Source organism: Myotis myotis, unplaced genomic scaffold (assembly GCF_014108235.1).
Source record: "Myotis myotis isolate mMyoMyo1 unplaced genomic scaffold, mMyoMyo1.p scaffold_m19_p_2, whole genome shotgun sequence".
NCBI classification, from domain to species: domain Eukaryota; kingdom Metazoa; phylum Chordata; class Mammalia; order Chiroptera; family Vespertilionidae; genus Myotis; species Myotis myotis.
The window spans coordinates 34,702,015-34,720,449 of record NW_023416324.1 but is presented as its reverse complement, the minus strand read 5'-3'; the positions used below and the strand labels follow the sequence as shown (position 1 = coordinate 34,720,449).

The following is an 18,435-nucleotide window of genomic DNA, read 5'->3' as shown; positions in this document are numbered from 1 at the left end:
TCAACTCTCCAATGGATCTTATAAAATAGAGAGATTATATAGACAATCAGCCATTAGATATATAAATAATTTCAGTTAATGAGTATTCATTTAGGTAGAATGGTAAGAGAAGGTTTCTCTTAAGAGATGACATTTGAGCTGATATACAACTTATAAGAAGGAGTCAGTGATGCAAAAATCACATTTCAAAAAGAAAATGGAGGCTGCGGCAGATAAGCAGATGTAATGGTCCTATAGGCAAGAATTATCCTAGTATATTGAAAGACATTAAGAAAGCCAGTGTCACTGGCCGGTGTTGTTCAGTGGTTGAGCATCGACCTATGAACCAGAAGGTCACAGTTCGATTCCCAGTCAAGACACATGCCTGGGTTGCCAGGCTCAACCCCCAGTGTGGGGTGTGCAGGAGGCAGCCGATCAATGATTCTCTCTTATCATTGATGTTTCTTTCTCTCTTCCTCTCCCTTCCTCTCTGAAATCAATGTTTAAAAAAGCCAGTGTGAATAGAGCAAAGGACAGAAATGGTAAGTGAGATTGTAAACATAGAGGAAGAACAGAAATAATAAGTGAGTCTCATAGGAAATGGCAAGCAACTAAATTTTATCCAAAATGCAAAGAAAAGCCACTGTTAGGCTTTCAAAAGGGGAATAATATGATCTGATTTCTGAATTACATATTTTAAATGTCACTTTGTGTCTCACATTCTCTTTTCCAGACAGTCTTAAAATCTGTGTCTTGAGAGATGAGAGCACTAAGCTAGATTTGTGATAGAATAACTTTTTATTTGACATCAAGTATTTTTTATAGTTACTCCCAGTTTACCTTGAAGTTTGAATAGCAAATTCTACCTAGAAGTATGTTTATAGTACAGGAGAACATTATCTTATGGGCATACAAACTTCTTAGTATGCTGTGCACACTTTGGTCTTCCAAGAGAAGACTCTATAAGAACATGTCTACTTCTTGACCTCAATTTAAAGCTACCAAATAAGGAGAGCAATTAATTGGCAGGACACTTAATTACTGGAGCTCCAAAGGTATAATTTCTTAGAGCATGGGTCTAGGACAAAATTCTAAAGTAAATAATATTTCTCTTGTTACCTATCTCCTCTTTCAGTGTCTCTCCTCCCACGTTTAGCAGTCACCACCCAACCACTTCAATGGGCTTGAGACTTTAATGGGTTCATAGCACTCCCAATCTACTCAACCTAGAATCAACATTCCACACTTCTGACTTATCCTGATTCTAAATATAAAGGCAGATAATGAGGTTAATAAAATAATTTACCTTTGAATTTTTAGGAGTAAGGGTCAGATCTGCCCCTATGGGAAGTAGACAGCCATTACACTGACTAAATTATCTTTCAGAGGTAGGCCTCAAACATAGAAATGAGGTATTTTTACTTTTCATGAGTTCTGACCTCTCATCAAAATAGGAAGAGAAGGGTCACCAAACCTGATGGGAGTGAAATCCTTGAGATAAAAATGGAAAGTAGAGGATGGCTGAAGATGGAAAAAAGCACTTACATACTCTAAGACAGCCGAGTAAATGAAGCTAAAAATTATACTGTTTTCCTCGACTTTCATGGGGATCTCAAGGTCTTTTTAACTTTCTAATGTGTCAATTTCCTATAAATAGTAATAGCTTAGCTCTAGCTGGTTTGGCTCAGTGGATAGAGCATCCTCCTGCAGACTGAAGGGTCCTGAGTTTGATTCTGGTCAAGAGCATGTACCTTGGTTACAGGTTCCTCCCCAGCCTAGGCCCTGGTACAGGAGGCAACCAATCAATGTGTCTCTCTCACATCTATGTTTCTCTCTCCTCTTCCACTCTCTCTAAAAATCAATGAAAAAATATCCTTGGGTGAGGATCAAAAAAAATCACAAAAAAGTAGAAATAGCTTAATTTATCTGTTTTCTCTGCTGAATACTCTCTATAATAATTATGAATATTTAAATGGAGGGTGGTAAATTTCTAAATTATTTTTGATGGGAAAACAATACTTCGGGTTTTGGAAGTCCTAGCTATACCTTGGGTTACTTGTAAGCTATAGCTCTCTAGATAGATTATTTCTCTTTATATCTGAAAAGGCCAGATTAAAGTACTTCTGTGATCCCTTGCCAGTTCTCATATTTCATACATCTAATTTAGCACTTTGGACATTTGCTATGTGGTCAGAATTATAATGGGCCAAGCATCAAAGAGGTATTTTTCCTGTGACATTACATTTTTTTTGGTTTTCCTCTTACTATGCTGATAGTTCCTTCTCAGTCTCTTGTAAGAATGCTTCCTCTTTTATAAGCCCCTCAAAACTTGGTTCTTGGGCCCTCTTCTTGCCCCCACTCCCCACGTTCTCCCCCATTGAAACTATTTTTTACACATTAACCAGAGTGATCTACTGCAAAACCACATGTGATTACATCTTCCTGTTTCATTTGTTCTACCATTATTTACCGAGTACCTATAATGTGCAACATATTCTTCTAGAAGATAGGAATCCAGTGCTATACAAAATAGACAAGGCAATGACTTCTTTTTATTCTTAGGAAGGTTCTATAGGATCCTGGCCACTAACTCACTTTCCCTTTGATCCAAGATTATTATAGTTTAGCCATATTGACCTGCTTTCTCAGAGCTTTTGAGCAAGTCTATTCCTGTACCAATTACTATACAGTTTTCAAATGTAAACTTAAATTTCTCTTTTGAAAACTCTCTGACTAGACTAGGTCCCCCTGTATTTCTCCTTCTAGAACTAGTCACGGCAAATTTAAAAAGTTGTGTGCTTGTTTCATATATTACTAGTTCTCTTGTAAGCTCAAAGAAAAATGGGGAATTTTCTTGTTCATTATTCTATTCCAAGCATCTGGCCCATATTAGGAGCTCAGTGTGTTAGTCAAATGAAGGAATGGCTCACTATGCAGTGTTAGCATAGTTCTGCAGTCTGGTGACCTGTAAGATTCAGAGACCTCTTTTTAAAGGGAAAAATTAACAGGTCACACTTTAGAATTTGGCCTCTTTTTTTTCTAGTTAGAAAGTTCTAATTACTGGCTGAATTTGAAGATTTCTTACTTATGGAATCATTGCTTTGGAGAGTTAAAAGAAAGTATAACGTCAAAATTGACGTCACTTCAGGTATTCAACAACAAACATTACTGACTGAAAATTAACTGGGATATTTCAACATTTTTCAATTAATTTACCTCACCTGCTGCCCTTGTTCAGGTTTTCATTTCCTGCCTGAATCGTTGTACTTCTCCTTCCCAACTTATTGTCATTGTTTTTAAAATACATTATTTGTTTTGTGTTTTTTCCCAATTAGGATGCAAATTCCATGAAGGAAAGGATTTTTGTTTTGTTCATGATTTTATTCCGTGTTTGTGGAGCTCAGGGAGCCTAAACAAACCTAAAGACACCAGCCATCACTAAAGAAACCAGTTTTTCTCCACCCATTCACATATTTACTCCTTTTATGTGCCAGTATATTGTATCTTGCTAACATGTCAGTTGTTTTTAATTTTTCAAGACTGTCTGTTTCTGTCACATGTTAGATAATTGGCCACTGAAGGCCATTACAAGCAGAAAATAACCCGAGGGCAGCAGCCTCCTCCCGCTGTAGCTGCTCAATAAATGGTGGCTGACCTTAACACTAACTGTGGACTCTAGTCAGTGGGGAAGCCAAAAAATGTTTTCGCACAGAAGCGTGAGCACATCCTCACCGGTCTCCTAACCCCTAGAGTGCCGGGAGCGCTATCAAAGCTTCTACATGACGTCCAGTTCTAAGTCTGCTTTTATTAGTGATGATGATATTGCTAAATATGTCAATGTAGTAAAGGTTTCCTTAAGTTTTTAAATGTTACTTCATTTACTTGCGATTCATAAATTTTTTCCTAAACTGCTGTAAAATCAGCAAAAATGCCTTGGCAATTTTAGCATAGTTCCTAGGATATTGGTTGGCACTCAAAGGGTTAAGCACCTTTTTGGGCTTTGAGGGTTAAGACCAGCAAAAGGTGGCCAGCGATAAGGTGGGGCAGTGCCAGGGCTATCTTAGGCCTTCAGCCACGCTCAGCCCGGCTCCACAGGCGAGCAACTGCCATCCGGCGGCGAAGAAAAGTACTTCCGGCGCTCCACGTGCTGAATCACGGCGGAGGCTCCGCCCCGAACCTGAGCGGCAGGGCGCGCATCTCGGTTTCCTCATCAGGGGAATATTTTTCTGAGTTGCCGCCTCACACCAACTCTCCGCATACGTCATAAACGCGGCGGGGCTGTCCGGACGCCCTCCTCCCGTCGTCCTCCGCGCCGCTCCCTCCGCCTCTTTCTTCCTCGCCCCGCCCACCCTGAGTTTCGAAGAGCCCTCTCCGGGTCAGCGAATCTGCCTAGGTCTCTTCGGTTCCTTTTATTCCCTGTTTCCATTGGCTGCTTACGTGCGCGTGATTGCCGCCTTGCCTCTTTATTGGGTAGGACCAGTAGCGTCATCGGCGGCGGGAGGGCGGGGCGGGGCGGGGCGCTGAGGAGAGTCGGCGTGCGGGAGACCGCGTTGGGGGAGGGGCGCAGGCCTGGCCTCCTTGGCGGCTGCGGCAGCACCAGCGCCGGCCGCCACCGCCTCAGGAACGCGGAGGAGGAAAAGCAGCTGGAGGAGTAGGAGGGGGAGGCGGGCCCTGAGGAATGGGATGCCCTTCGCTGCGGCTCGGTGGTGAATGCTGAGGAGAGTCACGGTCGCTGCAGTCAGTGCCACCGGGAGGAAGTTGTGGTGTGCGGCCGGGCGGGAGCTCGCGGCGCGGTGGAGAATCGACGCGCGGGGTCGGTGCGAAGACTCGGCTGTGGGCAGACCCTTTCCTACCACGACCATGCCTGGAAGGAACAAGGCGAAGTCGACCTGCAGCTGCCCCGACCTGCAGCCCGGGTGCCAGGATGCTGGCGAGAGCGGCCGGGTTGCCCGTCTAGGAGTAGATGAATCTGAGGAGGAGGGACCGAGGGGGCCTATCAATAATGCCGGAGACCCTGAGATCGTCAAGTCTCCTAGCGACCCCAAGCAGTACCGGTGAGGGAGGGGTGTGGACCGGGGAGGAGAGCCGGGGGCGGCCCCTCTCGTTCTGCCGCGGTCACTTCTTGTGCATGGGTCGTCTGAAGGAGCCGGAGGGTCGCCCTGCCCACCCCCGAATGCCTCCTCGGGTGGAGCTGGCGGGGGCAATTAGGGGCTTCAGTGTGGTGGCAGCTGGACAGGTGGGAACTCTTGGGTTCTACTAGGAACCAGAATGTCAGAACGGGCATAGTGGTTCGAGTAATTTTGACGTTAAGCAAGAATGGAGGTTTCTCTAAGGAAAAATAGGCTGGATGCGAAGAGTGTCTTGGTATTATGTTATGAGGAAAGGTTGAAGAGTTGGGGTTTTTAATTTTGGAGAGGATACTTAAGGGCTATATTACCTACTCATACATATTTGAGGTGTCCTTAGTTGGAATAGGGATACAACTAATAGGTGGAAGTTACTAGAGCAGTGGTTCTGAACCTTCTGGCCCTTTAAATACAGTTCCTCATGTTGTGACCCAACCATAAAATTATTTTCGTTGCTACTTCATAACTAATGTTGCTACTGTTATGAATCGTAATGTAAATATCTGATATGCAGGATGGTCTTAGGCGACCCCTGTGAAAGGGTCGTTGGACCGCCAAAGGGGTCGTGACCCACAGGTTGAGAACCGCTGTACTAGAGGATGGTATGGCTTGAGTGAAAGAACTTAGGCATCATAGTTGGCCCCTGATGAAGTGGCTTGTTTCCATGGGTTTCTCATTACTGGCATGATTGGGTGACCTCTTCCAAGAATATATCAGTCTCAGTTGTGTGAGTCTTAGACTCGTAAGGTGTTTCCTAGTTCTGAAATTCTCTACTTTTGCTTTATACTGAAACCTTCTAAACATCTCTTAGCTGGTGGCCGAATTCCCACCTGAATATTTCCCTCACAGGTAGCTTACTTCATAGAATGTCCTGTATTTTAAAGAGATTGTATACAGCTTCATTTTACAGGTTGAAGAAATTGAGATCCAGAGAGTTTGCTTCTTGCTCAGAATTACACAGCTAAATAATAACATAGTTGATTGGAAAACCCTGCCACCAAACCCAGTGTACCATTAACTGACATTTATGGAATTCTTACTCTTGTTGAGTTGAAAGCTGAAGGATTTTTAGTTCCAGTTTGTTTGTAGAGCAGGAAAGAACCTTCGAGATAATTTTTTACACTCCCCACCCATCCCCATTTGACAGATGATTGAAACAAATCTAGAAAAAGGAGATTTAACCTCAAGTTTAAGACCGGTCTGTTTTGTCTTTTCACTCCATGTCTTTGTACTATTTCCGCCCCCCCCCCCCCCCCCCAGGTTGCAGGTTAAAGAGATCTTTATGGAGGGGCTAAATTTTCCTTTTTTCATTAAAGATGTGGTTGTATTAGTAATATGTAAATGAACAAGTTGAAACCTTGATAAAAGGTATTTAGTTTTTGTCTTCCAAATTAAATGTTCAATAACAGCTTCAGTTTTTGTCTGCCTATATAAAGATACATAATAACAGCTAATATTTATAGAATACACACTATGTATCAGGTACTGTTCTTTTTTTAAAATTTTTATCCTCACTTAATATGTTTCTCTATTGATTTTTGGAGAGAAAGGAAGGTGGGAAGGAGAGAGAAACATTGATATGCACCCTGACCAGGGATCGAACCCCCAACCTAGGTATATGCCCTGACCGCAGTCCAAGGCACAACTGGAGGATGCTCCAACCAACTTGTGGGGGCTCGTGCAGGAGGCAACCAATCGATGTGTTTCTCTCACATCAATGTTTCTCTCTCTTTCCCTCTCTCTTCCACTCTCCCTAAAAATTAATGGAAAAATATCCTCGGGTGAGGATTAACAAATAACAACAGCAACAACAACAACAAAACACAAAAAAAGAAGTATTTGTCAAATGAATATGCCGGAAGTGAGGCCATTAAATGAAAGAATACATCTAGGGCAATTAGAACAGTAGCTGAGCCCTGGCTGGGTGGCTAAGTTATTTACAGTCTTGTCTGCCCCGGTAGCAACTTTTTTCAAGCTATTTCATTTTTGTAAGTTCTATTTGTGTTTCCCCTCTGTTGTGCTGAATTTTTTGTAGGGAGGCACTGACTCTTTGAGTCTTTGAATGCGTCTGTTAATAAATCAACTATATATACTAAAACCTCTCCACTTGTACACTAGAACCCATCTCCTCTTTACTGACCTCATATATCAATTATTTCATTCTGTGTTGCATCATCAGTTTCCTTCTCTTACTGGATCTTTACCACAAGCATACAGATATGCTGTAATTGTTTTTATCTTCTGTGGAAAAACATTACTTCACATCCCCTTTGCACTATCCCCTTCCAGCTACTCAACTTTCTTGGTTTCCTTTATAGCAAAGCTTATTAAAAGAGTTGTCTGGGCCTACCCAGTTTGGCTTAGTGGATAGAGCGTCGGCCTGTGGACCGAAGAGTCTTGGGTTCGATTCTGGTCAAGGGCATGTACCTTGGTTGCAGGCTCCTCTCTAGCCAGGGCCCTTGTTGTGGTGCATGCAGGAGGCAACCAATTGATGTGTTTCTCTCACATCGATGTTTCTCTGTCTTTCCCTCTCTTTTTCATTCTCTATAAGATCAATGGAAAAATATCCTTGGGCGAGGATTAACACACACACACACACACACACACACACACACACACACACAAAGGATGGAGTTATCATCCTCTATTGTTTCTTGAACTCAGTGGGCTTTTGCCACTGTTGCTGTACCAAAATTGCTATTTTCAAGACCACCAATGACCTTTACAATTGGTTGGTTCTCAAGTTCTTATCTTCATAGACCTTTCAGTATCATATGACACAGTTTCCATCTTGAAGTGCTTTTTTCAGTTGGCTTCCAGGTCACCACTGTACTTAGTTCTCTTTCTGCCTTATTTGCAGGATCGTCCTTATCCTCTTGACCTCTACATTTTGGAATGCCTAGAGCTCATTCCCCAGACTTCTTTTCCCTGCTTCCTTTGCTCCCTAGGTTACCTCATTACTCGGGTTTCCCACTCCTATATTCTTACTATTTTATTTTTCTTCATAGTACTTACTGTCATTGGATACAGTATATATTTATTTGTTCATGAGAGCCAGGACTTTGTTTTGTTCATTAGTGTACCTCAGTACCTAGAATAGTACCTGTCTTATAATCTTGCTTCCATTTCTGATGCCTTCATCCTTTTCTCCTCTGGCCCAATTATTATATTACTAGAGGCCTAGTGCATGAAATTTGTGCTGGGGGAAGGGGTCCCTCAGCCCGGTCTTGAGGGATGTCCGACTGCTGGCTTAGGCCCGGTAGTTGGACATTCCTCTCATAGTCCGGGGCCCGCCTGCTCACTGCTCAGCTTGCTGCTCCTTAGCGCTGCCACGGAGTGGGGAGAGGCTCCCATCATTGCCACTGCTCTCGCCAGCCATGAGTCCGGCTTCTGGCTGAGCAGTGCTCCCCCTGTTGGAGCACACTGACCACCAGGGGGCAACTCCTATGTTGAGCGTCTGCCCCTGGTGGTCAGTGTGCATCATAGTGATCAGTCATTCTGGTCATTCTGCTATAATGGTCGCTTAGTCTTTTTTTTTTTTTTTTAAATTAAATCTTTATTGTTCAGATTATTACATTTGTTCCTCTTTTTTTCCCCCCCCATAACTCCCCTCATCCCAGTTCCCGCCCCACCCTCCGCCCTCACTCCCCACCCACTGTCCTCATCCATAGGTGCACGATTTTTGTCCAGTCTCTTCCTGCATCTCCCACACCCCTTTCCCCCCCAAGAATAGTCAGTCCATTCCCTTTCTATGTCCCTGATTCTATTATAATCACCAGTTCATTCTGTTCATCAGATTATTTATTCACTTGATTCTTAGATTCACTTGTTGATAGATGCATATTTGTTGTTGATAATTTGTATCTTTACCTTTTTCTTCCTCTTCCTCTTCTTAAAGGATACCTTTCAGCATTTCATATAATCCTGGTTTGGTGGTGATGAACTCCTTTAGCTTTTCCTTATCTGTGAAGCTCTTTATCTGACCTTCACTTCTGAATGATAGCTTTGCTGGATAAAGTAATCTTGGTTGTAGGTTCTTGGTATTCATCACTTTGAATATTTCTTTCCACTCCCTTCTGGCCTGCAAAGTTTCTGTTGAGAAATCAGCTGACAGTCGTATGGGTATTCCCATAGTCTTTTATTATATAGATGTTTTTCAGTTTGTATTTAAAAAAAATATATATTTTTTTGTTGATTTCAGGAAGGGAGAGGGAGAGATAGAAACATCAATGACGAGAGAGAATTATTGATGCATTGATCTGCTGCCTCTCGCATACCCCTTACTGGGGATTGAGCCCACAATCACTTTTGCTCTGACCAGGAATCAAATCTTGACCTCCTGGTTCATAGGTCGATGCTCAACCACCGAGCCACACTGGCCAGGCTGTTTTGTGTGTGTGTGTGTGTGTTTTAAAAAATAATTTTATTTCTTGCTTTTATTTTAGAGGTAAAGTTTTTTAAAGAAACAAAACCATACAGATATACTTGAAGCTCTTTGTGCACTGCCTCCTCCCATGTCATTCTCTACCATCATTTTCCAGGGTTAACCATTAGCTGAATTTGGCATCTATACAGTTTCTATGTATATTTTTATTAAATATACATTCATCTGTAAATAGTATTACTGTTTTAAGACTTTATAGAAATAGAAGTTATATCACATCAAATGTCTTGTAACCTGCTTTTTTGTTTTGTTTAGCATTGCTTTCGATATTTGCCCATGCTGATAATTATAACACTAGTTATTTGTGTTAAAAGCTATTTAGTAGCTTGTTGTATGAATACATTATAATTTATCTGTTTTCCATTATTGGTCACTTACATTATTCCCAGTTTTCTTTCTTTTTTTTGTTAATCCTCACCTGAGAAACATTGATGTGAGAGAGAGCCATCGATTGGTTGTGTTCTGCATGCCCTGACCAGGGCTAGGGAGCAAGCCTTCAACTGAGGTTATGTGCCCTTGACTGGAATTGAACCCAGGACCCTTCAGTGTGGGCCGATGCTCTATCCACTGAGCCAAACCACTAGTGCTCCTAGTTTTCTATTATATATTTCTTTATGATTATGCCACAGTGTATTTTTTCTTTCATTGTTGGGCATTTAAGTTGTTTCCAATGCTTCAACAATCATTTTTATACATGATTCCTTGTGCATATTTGAGAATTTATATCTCTACTAGGGACCCAGTGCATGAATTCGTGCACCTTGAAAGGAACTGTGGGCCGCGAGGCTGCAATGGGCACAGGGGCAGGTCTCAGCCTGTCCTCCGTGCCCCCGCCTGGCCCCTCCTGCCATGACCCCTCCCCCCATCCCCTATCTGCCAGCAGCCCCACTCTCGCTGCCGCCTCTCCCATGCGCTGATGGTGCCAGCCCTGCTCGCACCTGCTGATGGTGTGGACGATTAGAGCTGGTGCCAGCAGTGGGTGTGAGCGGTGGCTGCTGCCCCGATCGCCCCTCATGAGCAGGGGAAGGTGGAGAAGCCTTGAGGGGCGATTGGGGCCGGCATCAGGCGCTGGCAGCGGGTGCAAGTGCTGGGCGGGACCCTGGTGTGTGGGAGCCAAGAATTTTCAGTAACCACCAGAGGCTTGCCCGGATGACAGCGACCGGCACCCCGCCTTGGTCTGGCACCCTTGCTCACCTGCTGATGCCTGCCATGTTCCATGCTCTGTCGCCTGCCGTTGACGCCCGCCATGTTCTGTGCATGCTCCCTGGTGGTTAGCGCACCAGTGAATTGGTTGTTCCTCTGTTTGGTCTATTTGCATATCAGGGTTTTATATATATAGATGTATTATTGACATAAGAAATAATCTAAACCTATAAAGCATTTTTATGAGCTTATTTGAACCAAACTGATGACAATTGTTGGGAAGCAAAATCTCAACAAATTGAGGAAAACTCCAGAGAAAGGCAGTTTTGCAGCTTATTTTATACTTTAGAATAAAAGGATAAGACAGATGTTTATGTGAAATCTATTTTTGGTAGATTAGGGGATGGGAGAAAGAAAAACAGGAAAATATCTGGGATTGGACAAAAAGTAAAATGGAGAGACACTTCTTTTACATTGGTGGACACAAGATAGTTAACATTTACAGCATAGAGAGATGGTATTTGAGGAACAAGATAACATTGAGGAGTTCTGTAGTCTCTGCTCTGCTTGTGGTAGGTGTGCCTTGAGGGGACTGGAAAAGATTACTCTGACATTTAAAAAGTATGTGTTACCTTAGATGCAAAAAGACAACATACAGCCTCTCTTAAGGTAAAAATTGATCCTTGTCAAGGAAGCTACATGCATAGGGTGTGACTACCCACTTTTAGTTAGGAATTTTTATGTTCAGACCATCCTATGTGGTTACTTTTGATCTCTTAAGTTTGTAAAGATTCAACATGTAGGCCTCCCCTCAGCTTGTCTGGTTTAGTATGTGGTACCTTTTTCATCCACAGTATCTATATATATAAAAGCCTAAGAGATTGTTCTGACAGAATGACCGGTTGACCAGTCGCTATGACGTGCACTGGCCACCAGGGGGCAGATGCTCAGTGCAGGAGCTGCCCCCTGGTGGTCAGTGCACTTCCACAGCCAGCCTCCCGTGGCCCCTCCCCCCAGCTGGCCAACCTCCCATGCCCCTCCTCCCGTCTGGCCGAGACATCTCCTCACCCCCCCCCCCCCCCCAATGGCCTCAATTAAAGGCTGGCCTGCTGGCCAACCTCCACGGTCCCTCCCCTTGCCAACTGGCCCCCCCATAGGCCCCTATTAGGGGGCTGGCCGGCCAACCTTCCAGGGTCCCTCCCCCTGGCTGGCTGGCCCCCCGATAGACCTCGGTCACTGGCCAGGCCGAGGGACCCCCACCAGTGCATGAATTCATGCACCGGGCCTCTAGTATGCCTATAAGTGAAACGATTTATTTTAAACCCTACTAGATACTGCCATAATAGTCTTTATAATTAGTCATACTAGTTTACATTTATACAAATAGAGCATGAGAGCTCCTGCTTCTATACATTCCTCCTGACTCTTAATGTTAGATTTAAAAGAAAAAATTATTGAGAATCTGATCTGTGGGAAATATTTTTCTCTTTTAAAAATATTTTATTTGTATTTCCCTAATTATTAGCATTATTTCATGTTTCCTGAACATTTGGATTTATCCTTTTATCAGTGGCCTATTTTTTATTGGGTTGTGTCTTTTCCTTTTTTAAGTTGACTTGTAAGAATTCTTTACATATTTTAAATACTAATTCTTTGTTGGGTTATACAAATTGCAAATATATTTCCTAAGATAATAGCTTATCTTTACCTTTTGTTTAGAAAGTTAAAATTTTCCCTGGCCCATTTGCTCAGTGTTTAGAGTGTCAGCTCACACACCAAAGGGTCTTAGGTTTGATTCCTGGTCAAGGGCTAGTTCCTGGGTTTCAGGGTCCATCCACACCTCCTGGAGGCAACCAATTGATGTGTCTCTCACATCAAGGCTTCTCTCTCCCTCTCTTCTCCCCTTCCTTCCACTCTCTGGAAATCAGTGGGAAAAATATCCTCAGGTGAGTAATGATTAACCAAGAAAAAAAAGGAAACTCTTAAAATTTAATCAGATTTATTCATATTTTTATTTATGGTTTGTGCTTTTTTCATATTATTGTCTTCTAAAAGTTTTGCAGTTTTGCTTTTTACATTTAAGTAAGGATCTAGTTTTATTACTGTTTTTTAAAAATATGGATAACCAGCCCTGGTCAGTGCCACTCAGTGTTGAGAGTGTTGGCCTGAGTATCAAAGGGTCGTGGGTTCAGTTCCTGGTCAAGGACACATACCTGGGTTGTAGGTTTGATCCCCTGCCTGGTCAGGGCTAGTGCGGGAGACAACCAATTGGTATGTCTCTCTCACATTGATGTTTCTTTCTCCCTTTCTAAAAATCAATGGAAAAAATATCCTCGGGTCAAGATTAACAAAAATAAACCAACAAACAAACTATATATAGATGTATATGGACTACCAGTTGTCTGAGCACATGTTTTAAAAATAATGTATCCCAGAGGTTACCAAATGTTTTCTGTAAAGGGCTAGATAACAAATATTTTGGGCTTTGTCAATCAAGAGGAAAAATTGAGGTTATTATATAGGTACTTATATAACAAGAAAGAAAAAATTTCTGCAAATTTTTAATAAAATTTTTTACTAAGTTTAAATGATAACGTTAGTAATTTTCTTAGTGCAATACAGGTCTGCTAGTGAGAAGAATGGAATTCTATTTATTGGGAATATATTTTGCTTTTGGAGGGGGTCAAAGTTAGTGTTCCCTGTCATCAAGTGATTGCAAATTTGTGCCTCTTAATGATTTGTAATACGATTTTACATTCTTTATCTTTGAAAATGTGCTTTCACACTGACAGGTACTGCCAAATACTCATATCAGTCCATGAGCATGTGATTTTACTTGAGCATATTTATCACTTAAAAGGCATTTATAAAATTCTATTAGAATCTTTTCTGATATCTTTGCCTTTTAGCATGTCTCATTACATTGTAAATTAATGAATGAAAATTAGGTGGAAGCTCCTCAGTAGCACAGTTAAAAGGGCTTCCCCCAAGGTCTGAAAAACACGATTAGAACTGTAGTTTGCTTGGAAAACATATTGCTACAAATTTGTGTGCAAATGGAGGTATGACTTTTTCTTTGAACTTTGACAGCACAGAAGTGTGTGTGTAAAAAGCAGTTTCCCATTACTTGTGATTCAGATAACATTAGTTGTTGAAATGACTTTACCATAAGATAAGTTTGCATATAAGAACTGTTTTGTAATTTGAGTTGAATTCATTAAGAAACATATCAAGTCTGCAGCAGAAGCTAATTTCCAAAACCATTTGAGGTTTGATAATACTGGTTGAAAATTTTCAATCTTGGCTCAGAACATTGCAATAAAATGTTCCCATTGCTAAACTATCAAACTACTCCACAGTAAGGGCAATTCAAGAAATTCTGCTTGTATTTCTGATAAAATTTCACAGAATTAGTGATTGTAAAGTTTACAAGAGCAAATAACACCACTAGTTCACTATGACATGATAGATTCATGTATTTCTTGCAAAGTACTGCTGATGAATAAGACAATAAATAATCATAGGCTTGGAAACACCTCACCAAAGATAAATTTGTCCAACTAAAGCTTTTCTTCTGCTCTATACATGTTTTTACCAACATAAATGTGGTAACATTTTAGGTTGTATTGTATTCTTGTTTTCTCAACCTCTTTGAAAATGATCTTGTCTCTAGTTCTTCCATGAAGAATATTCATAGAGGCCCTAGCCTGTGTGGCTAAATGGTTAGAGCGTCAGCCTATGGACTGAAGGGTAGCAGGTTCAATTCCAGTCAAGGGCACGGACTTCAGACGTTGGTTGCAGCCTCGATCTGCCGACCTGGGGCGAGTGTGGGAGGCAACCAATGGAAAAAAATATCCTTGGGTGAGGATTAATAACAACATACAAGAATATTCATAGAGGCTAATTCCTCAGTTGCTTCAAACTTGGCACTGACTCCTCAAATAAAGAACAACCCAGCAGTATTGGTAATATCAAGACCAAAATCTTAATGATTTGCTTTGTTTTTATTTGACTCAATATTTTAGTATGTCAACTCTTCTTGCAATAGTTCTCACCCCAAGTCTGATAGCCTTAAGCAAGTTTGTTTTCTGTGGATAAATTTCTTCAATTGCTACCAACACAATCTAACTACTTGTTGGATAACTCACTTGCTTGGCTAACAAATGAGCCACTTAGAAACTTAATTTTGTTCTATTTTCATTTTTAACTTTTGTGAAGAAATTTTACTCTACTGAGATTTTATTTTAAATTTTTTAATTTTTCTGATTGTTGCAATCCTGTGAGTTGGGAATATTGTAATGAATGCTTAGTCTTGTCAAATGAACTCAGAGGATTGCTAGAAATAAATGATAGAGAATTATTTAAGAGTATTGGAATTTGCAAATGGGAAACACAGCTAGGCAAAAGCCCAGAAATGTTCCAAAGAAGAAAGGAAGGTTAAAAGTTTTTATAGTAAAAAGTACAGTCTTGAGAATTATCATTTCTACTAAGTTCTTAGTCCTAGGATTGGTCCAGGATGGTTGTCAGTCAGATGTCAGGCAGTGAGGATGATGCATGCCAGATGGTCCAGAAGATGGGTGCCAGGAGGTCTGGTGACATCCCAGTGGTTTGGGTAAAGGATATCAGATGGATATATACATGAGTCATTCAGGGGATAACCAGGTGGCAATTAGAGGGTTATCTGGAAATATATATAGATAGATACAGGACTGGAAAGTTAAAGAATGGAGTCTTTTATTATGCCTCAACCTTCATAATGTTAATTTTAGCAGCTTGGTTAAAATAACCCCCAAGATTGTCTCAGTATATGTACTTGGATTTAAATACATGAACTCTTAACTGGTAATTTTAGTGACTGAAAGTGGATTCACAAAAGTTGGTTTCTTAAATAACAAATAAAAATGAGTTGATGGCTACTTCATTATAAAGAAAATAATTCCGTATTTTTGAGTTTTGAAAATGGTTTGAAAAATCGACTTCAGCTTTTATTTTCAGTACAGGAGCAGTGGGATAATGAAGCCAAATAAAGGAAGACAGGTTAAATAAGTTAGAAGAGAGGTTTTTTTTTTTTTTTTTTTTTTTTGAGAAAGATTGACATCTTAGAAGAACCTCACCTTTCCAAAAATAATTATATATACATATAAATGTTTGAGACCACATGATTTAGGGAAAGGTAATGACAAGTTGTATAATTACAAAGTTAGCTCCCCAGGTATGCTCTTTTTTTAAAAAAATATTGTTGAAAATATTACATATGTACCCTTTTTCTCCCATTGACCCCTTATTGCCCACCCCTATCCCCCACCCCAGGCCTCCACCACCCTATTTTCTGTGTCCGTGGGTTATGCATACAAGTTCTTTGATTGATCTCTTCAGGTATGCTCTTTGGACCTAAAATGATTGAGCACTATCTATTAGGCCTAGAAATAACAATTTAAGGCTAGAACCCAAGTTGCTGTTTTCTCTCTGTAATGAAAATGAAATCTTGAATTATGGTAAAGTGTGGCTAAAGGATAATTTATTGCATATTCTCCTATCTGTGGATATTTGGGTGATTTCCAATATTTCTCTTTTATGAATGTCCTCTGTTAGTGTTTTCTTTCAGTGTGCATTTTGCTCTTTGATTTTGTTTATGACGTTTTGTTTTAAAAAAGTTTTAAATTAGAGTGTTGTGAAATCTTTCTATTTTTTCCTTTATAGCTTCTGGATTTTATGTCTTGTTTAGCACAAATTTTCTTATTCCAGTGTTATAACTATTGTTTCTTAAATACTTTTAGAATGCTTTTTCCTTTTAGCTCTCTAATCTATCTGGGATTTATTTATATGTTGAGTGTAAGGTAGAGATAGATGACTAGTTTTTCTCCCTAAGTGAATTGTCTTTTGTTTCAGCATCATTTATTGAATTATAATAAACAGTGTTGCAATAGTATTATAAACATTTCTCGGTTTCTAGAACCTGTTCTCTTTCATCTGTAGGTTTTCCTGTACCAGTAGACTGTTTAATTTCAATTGCTTTAAAAGACTTTTTATAATTGGTAAGGCAGTTCCCCCTCATTGTTGTCCCTTTTCAAAATGTTCTTGGTCCCTGGCAGGTGTGGCTCAGTTGGTTGGAGTGTTGTCCTGTTCCATACACCAGAAGGTAGTGGGTTTGACTCCCAGTCAGGTCACATGCTCAGGTTGCAGTTTCATCCCTGGTCGGAGCACATATGGGAGGCAACCGAGGGATGTTTCTCATATCAGTGTTTCTGTTTTTCTTTCTCTCCCTCCCTCTCTCTCCCTCAAATCAATTTTTAAAAAAGTATATTCCTCGGGTGAGGATTAAAACATTTAAAAAAAAATGTTCTTGGCATTTTTTGTGTTTATCATCGACATGAATTTTAGAGTCAGTATATCAAATTCCACAAAAACCTTTGGGATTTTAAAAGTGGAATTGCCTTGAATACTATATATGTTAATTTGGGGGAAGAATTTATGTCTTTGCAATATTGGGTGTTCCCACCCAACAGTATGGTATGAATTCTCTGTAAAGTTTTCTAGTTTTCCTTATGTATGCTGTGTTAAGTAGTAGTGAAAAGAATGGGTTCTAGTGCCATGCTACTTGAGTTCAGTTCCTGGTAAGCTTGGACAAACCTTCGTTGTACTTTAGTTTCCTCATCTGTAATATGGGAATAATACCTCTTTAGGGTTATTAGGAAGATTTAAGTGGGTTAAAACATGCAAGTTAATACATTTAAAATGTGAGCTATTGTTATTAGGTTTATATTTAAGTATTTTATAGTTTGTTACTTTTGTGAATAGGAGCTTTTATTTAAATCTCATTTTAATAAGTTATCTTTGCTACATAGGAAAGTTCATGCTTTTTGTTCATGGTTCTTGATTTTGGATACTTTGCTGAACTCTTTATTACTCATTTTAAAAATTTTTCTTGAATTCTCTAGGTAGTCATATTTTGCAATTAGTTGTTTTAGCTTTCACTATCTTGGCCTCATAATTTTTCTATTTATGTATATTTTGAATCTTTTTTTTATTGATTAGGACTTCCAATGTAGTGTTGACTAGAAGTGATGATAAAGAGCATTTTATCCTTGACTGTCTTTAAATGGATTTGATGTTGACTTAGGGGAGTTAGTCCTCTATAAAACAAATGTGTGTGTGTATGTGTTCTTAATTTGTTAAGGAGTGGGTTTTGGGTTTTTATTAAATTACTTTTATTACACAAATAATAAATGGACATGTTTTCATTACAAAAAATTGAAAAAGTATTGAAATTATAAATTAAGGCACAGAAATTCTTGTATCCTGTTTTACTTCTGTTCCTCTCCACACACACACACACACACACACACACACACACACACACACACACACTTAGAAGCCTGGTGCATGAAAATTTGTGCACTCGGTGTGGTCCCTCAGCCTGGCCTGCACCCTCTCGCAGTCTGGGACCCCTTGGGGGATGTCCATTTGCAGGCTTAGGACTGCTCCCCCGGGGATTGGGCCTAAGCTGGCACTTAGACATCCCTCTGGCAGCCTGGGAGCCCTTGGGGGATGCCTGACTAACGGCTTAGTGCTGCTGCAGAGGTGAGAGAGGCTCCTGCCACTGCCTCTGCGCTGGCCAGCCATGAGCCAGCTTCTGGTTGAGCAGTGCTCCCTCTATGGAAATGCACTGACCATCAGGGGGCAACTCCTATGTTGAGCATCTGCCCCCTGGTGGTCAGTGTGTGTCATAGCAACCGGTTGATT

At 40.7% G+C, this 18,435-nt stretch overlaps 1 protein-coding gene across 3 annotated transcripts in view; it reads left to right on the top strand.

The window, feature by feature from the left end:
* The first annotated feature begins 4,521 nt into the window (after positions 1–4,521).
* NRDC (nardilysin convertase) overlaps positions 4,522–18,435 on the top strand; it is a 76,663-nt gene continuing 62,749 nt past the window's right edge. For 2 of the 3 annotated variants that reach the window (XR_004973881.1, XM_036348003.1), the window contains exon 1: positions 4,523–5,033. Coding sequence is in view for 2 of the 3 variants with exons in the window: in XM_036348003.1 (XP_036203896.1) it covers positions 4,690–5,033 (344 nt within the window). In the remaining variant the exon portion in view is untranslated. Of the gene's footprint in view, positions 5,034–18,435 lie in introns of all 3 variants that reach the window. The other variant, XM_036348002.1, reaches the window with a different exon arrangement.